General features: G+C 30.5%; 1 protein-coding gene across 2 annotated transcripts; it reads right to left on the bottom strand.

Moving 5' to 3' along the window:
* Positions 1-311: 311 nt before the first annotated feature.
* Positions 312-3,695, bottom strand: LOC109790066 (alpha carbonic anhydrase 7). 2 transcript variants are annotated; one of them, XR_003803141.2, is made up of 8 exons: positions 3,521-3,695; positions 3,084-3,343; positions 2,875-2,981; positions 2,319-2,424; positions 2,066-2,230; positions 1,887-1,940; positions 1,070-1,220; positions 312-812 (listed from the first exon to the last, which is right to left on the bottom strand). XR_003803141.2 is itself a non-coding variant. In XM_020349163.3 (7 exons), exons 1-7 carry the CDS (start codon positions 3,609-3,611, stop codon positions 1,128-1,130), a joined length of 876 nt encoding a protein of 291 aa, XP_020204752.3. In that variant the 5' UTR covers positions 3,612-3,695; the 3' UTR covers positions 897-1,127. The 2 variants fall into 2 exon arrangements, 1 of the variants encoding a protein (XP_020204752.3); XM_020349163.3 differs by lacking the exon at positions 312-812 and having other exon boundaries at positions 897-1,220.
* Positions 3,696-4,513: the final 818 nt, after the last annotated feature.

Here is a 4,513-nt window from a genome sequence, read left to right as displayed (position 1 = left end):
TAAAGAATTTGATTTCTTGCCCTCCTCTTCAACATATTATAAGAAAGAAAAAAAAATTAGCATCCCTTCCGTGAGACATTTTATTCTAAACTAATGTTATCAGAATTAGATTTATCATTGACTTGTTAAAGGATCTGGTTATTAAGTTAATGAGTTACTAGTTAGACCGCATGAATATATAACATGTTTAAGATTTTAAATATAATATATATTATTTGTGATACATTAAATGATAGTTTCAATGGCTTAACATGATAACTCAGACGACTTTACTTACATGTCTGATTCCTTGTCGGACTGATTCAATCAAATAGTTGAAGTTGAGTTTGATAACATTGTTTTAGATTTTTACCACAACATACTACACTTCAAACTTGTCCATCTATGAACTTTTGACATGGCTTCCCTTCTTTTTCTCATTTCTTCCTCCAAATCACGATTCTCCCCTAATATATCCAACTCCTACACCTCCTTTGTTGCATCTCCAATTCACACATCAAATTTTCCACAATGTTGCTTGTGCCAATTTTATAACGCCATTTTTATACCCTTTAATTTTTTTTTAATACAAAATTCCTCTTTACCTCCACAGTTATGCTTCCCGATTTTTGGCAACAAACTCCTTATATATCACCATCTCCCTCCAAACAGTTACGACTCTAAGAGGTTTAGGTTCGCAATTTTGCTCCACTTCCTTCACACTAGTAGCAAAATGTCCAATTAATACCCTCTTTTGAAGATCCCATTGTGATATTCCCCTCCATGAATTTACCATTCTTCAGTCACCAAGAATCTGTAGCCTACTCATTGCTCTTCAACACAATAACACACATCGAACAATTAGAAATGTTTTTTTTAGAGCAACAAGTGATAATATTAATGCTCAACAATCAACATTCAAGGAAAAAAAAAAGTGTCTTATTCAGGTATAGGATGAAAATTGAAAATCTATACATAAATGCATAAAAAAAATTAAAATTGGCAATATATGCCGTAAAACATGATTAGGATTAAAATGACATTCACGTATATATAGAGCTAGTGTGAATGTGAAAATTCACTCTCGTACCAAAAATTCCAAATCATATTCTGCTCATTATTTATGCCCTAGTCAATAGCTTGAAACTTTAATTTTTATCACTCGTCGTATTTTTCGGCTGATTGAGCTCCACCAAACGGTTGTTTAGTGGCTGAGTTGGTCTTGCATTAGCTTTTGAATCCTGCAAATAAACCAAGCTTGTAAATGACTTTTTAAATTTTTCTAGTGTGCAAAATATCGTTTGCGGTTCACCTTTTTTTTAATGTGTAAAAAAACAAAAAAGAATATATATATATATATATATATATATATATATTGTAAAATACATTGACTTGTCAATGAATTATATTATATTGGTGGCTAATTTTTTAATGAGAAATCTGTATAGAAATACTCATTAATCAAATTGGAAAATAATTGACGCATTAAAATAATAATAATAATAATAATTAAATTTAAAACCTTATATATACTATTTCATGATGGTTGTATATTATAAAATCTAATTTGAGTCTCGCTTTACAAATTTTAATTTCAATATTGTCAACATATAGATTTTACATTTTTAATCAATTAAAAATATTATTGATATTACTTTTTAAATAATTCTTATAAATGTCAATAATTTTTAATTATACGACAATTATTGACTACAAAACCTTTTACACTTGGCATATTCTATTTAAACTTCCTTTTTAAGATTAGGATTAAACAAACATCTTTTTCCGCTCCAATTAGCAATTTATGTACAACTCCCCTCTCTACATATTATAAATTCTCGGTTAATTTACATCATCTGTATCCATATATTCAAGTGAGATATATGAAAAAAGCTTTAGTAACTTACATGACGAAGGTGTTTTCGAAGCAATTCAAGTTGCTCCGGTGTAACGGTTCCTACCTGATGAATTACACGGGTTCATCAGATTATAAAAACTTGAAGAAAAAAAAAAGAAACTATAGCCGAAATTATTATTCCAAATACTGCTAAATTGATATATCAAAGACAAATGGGAGTTAACAAACCTCTTTAAACAATGTCCAAAGAACATTTTCAGTGCACGGAGGAGTAGTCAATGAACCCATATATCTGTAATACGAGTTTACGTCTTTAATCATCGGATTAGGATCAAGTGGACCCACATCCATTTCGTCTCCTATGTGAGGAATGTCCTTCAAGTGATGGATTACCTAGAAAAGTTGCACAGCGTATATATAAGTAATTTGGTATGTATTCACTAAAAACAAAGACAGTGACACACTGACATCTTTCATTTACCAAATCAATTAAGGCATCTGGAAATTCTCCAACTCTATAGAGTGTTCCAATAACTGCAGTTTGTCCGGATGGTGATTCGTGCACCATGTGCACCTCTAGATCCAACCTGAAACCAATTAGATATTTAATTCAACTGCTTAAATTTTGATAAGAGTAGTATTTAATTTATGCAAGGGTCATCACTAATAGCAGATTCTTTGATGAGTTTTTTTTTTAATCAGCAAACAAATTTTATTAATAATAGAAATACTTAGCTTAAGTACAAAGTATTTTCAAGATTAAACATTATATACAACCATGAATTCAAAGACAGCACTTTGAACAACAAATTGGTCACATGCAGTAAAAGTTTTCCCTTCCATATTGACAGCTACAAACCATACCAATAACCATTTTTCTTCTTAATTCTTTTTCTGTTCCCCAACAGTCTTCTCCACCGCAGAAAATTATTCCTCACAACATGAGCTTTTTTCAGTTGTTGATAAAAAAAATTGTGTATAATTAAAGATGGAGAGATATTTGATATACAGATCTACAAATTTATGCATGCATGTACCTTTTGCCATTTAGGGTGTGTTCAGAGGGAGAGTGCCAATGGGACGTTTTAAGTAGGTACTGAGTTCCATTGATATGTAAAAAGTTTGTGGATTCATTCCATTTCATCTATTCACAAAGAATTAGATAAAAGTAAAATTAGAAGGGACAAAAAGAAAAATTAGTAGTAGGAAGTTGCATTATAATTTAGTGGTAATTGAACTGGCTAACCATGATTTGATGACCCTTATTCACAACAGTTGTATGGGATCTGGCGGTGTAATTCACTTGGAGCGGTCCCAATTCGGACACTATTTTAATCGTTTCATTCGTCAAATGAATCGGCGATTGCATCGATCCCTTTTGGCATTGGCTCCATTCAGGTTTAATTTCTCCCCAGTGGAATGGTCCTTTCTTACTCCTCATATCATAATTAAACTCAGCATCATTCTTCTCTATTCCATAATCATGCTTCACTGCATCACCCTTCTCTGCACGTGCCAACAAAAACCGAATTAACATTTAGAGTATCTTACCATATAGGACACAGTCTTTAATTTCATAAAAAGAATCCCAGAATGTTCGTGCAAGTTTATGTGTGTATTTAAATTCATGTATTAAAAAATATTTAATTACCATCGTTTCATTCTTTTTTTTCTGATACTTACTAATAACTTCCTGAGACATTGCTGGACATGATAGGAAAACTAGTGTCGTTAATAAACTGCAAATCAGAACCTGCGTAGCAAGAGTTTCCATTTTTGTTAACACCTTTTGAAACTATGAAGTGTAATTCACTATGGACATATATTTGATGTAATATTGTATGGACAAGAATGCTGGCAAGGACACAATTTAAAAGCGTGTTCGAAAATTAAAATAGAAAACTGGGAATTAGTTAAAGGTCAAGATTGAAAAGCGGAAAAATAATTACTTTGACTACATCCAAGGTTCTTCTCTTCTTTAGCATATTTGCTTCCAACTGTTAGTACGTGCTTATGATTTTTGAATGAGTGAAGTATGTTGTTCTTCTGTTGAGAAAAAGAAGGAACATCACTCTAGTATTGAGTGGACAAAAAATAGGAAAATAGAATGAGTGGAAGGTGGTTTTTATGCATGTATATATTGAGAGCACTCCATTAGATTTAAGTATATAATTCATCCCAACAACGAAAAATAAAATAGAGAGACAACTTTAGTAAGGAAAAAACTCAATTTTTTAAAAATGTAATTGGGTTGCATGCAAATGTTTTTTAAACACTATTTTAATATATTTTTTTTCTTTCAACAACAGATCTACAAAACTTGAAGACCTAGGTATAATTGGTTGAATTTTTATTATAATTTTGTGTATTATTAATTAACATCTATTTTATTTTTCACAAATCAAATTATAAAAAAGTTGTACTCCCTCCCCTTATAAGAGCTAATTGAAAGAAAGATGTATATTAAAGATTATTTGTATAAGAGAAGTTATATCATCTTCACTTAGCAAGAATTAAATCTAGAAATTAATTAAGGAAGAAAAATAAAACAAAGAAAAAGAATCCAATCATCACCTTAAACATGAAAAAATCTAATAGTGTGAAAGAAGTTTCCCATATCCGATAGATGACTTATTGAAATAGATAAAATGCATCGTTGAAAAATAAAATAATAAA

The sequence above is a fragment of the Cajanus cajan genome, chromosome 8, assembly GCF_000230855.2.
Source record: "Cajanus cajan strain Asha chromosome 8, NIPB_CcT2T_4, whole genome shotgun sequence".
Lineage (NCBI taxonomy): Eukaryota > Viridiplantae > Streptophyta > Magnoliopsida > Fabales > Fabaceae > Cajanus > Cajanus cajan.
This window is presented reverse-complemented; position numbering and strand designations above follow the sequence as displayed.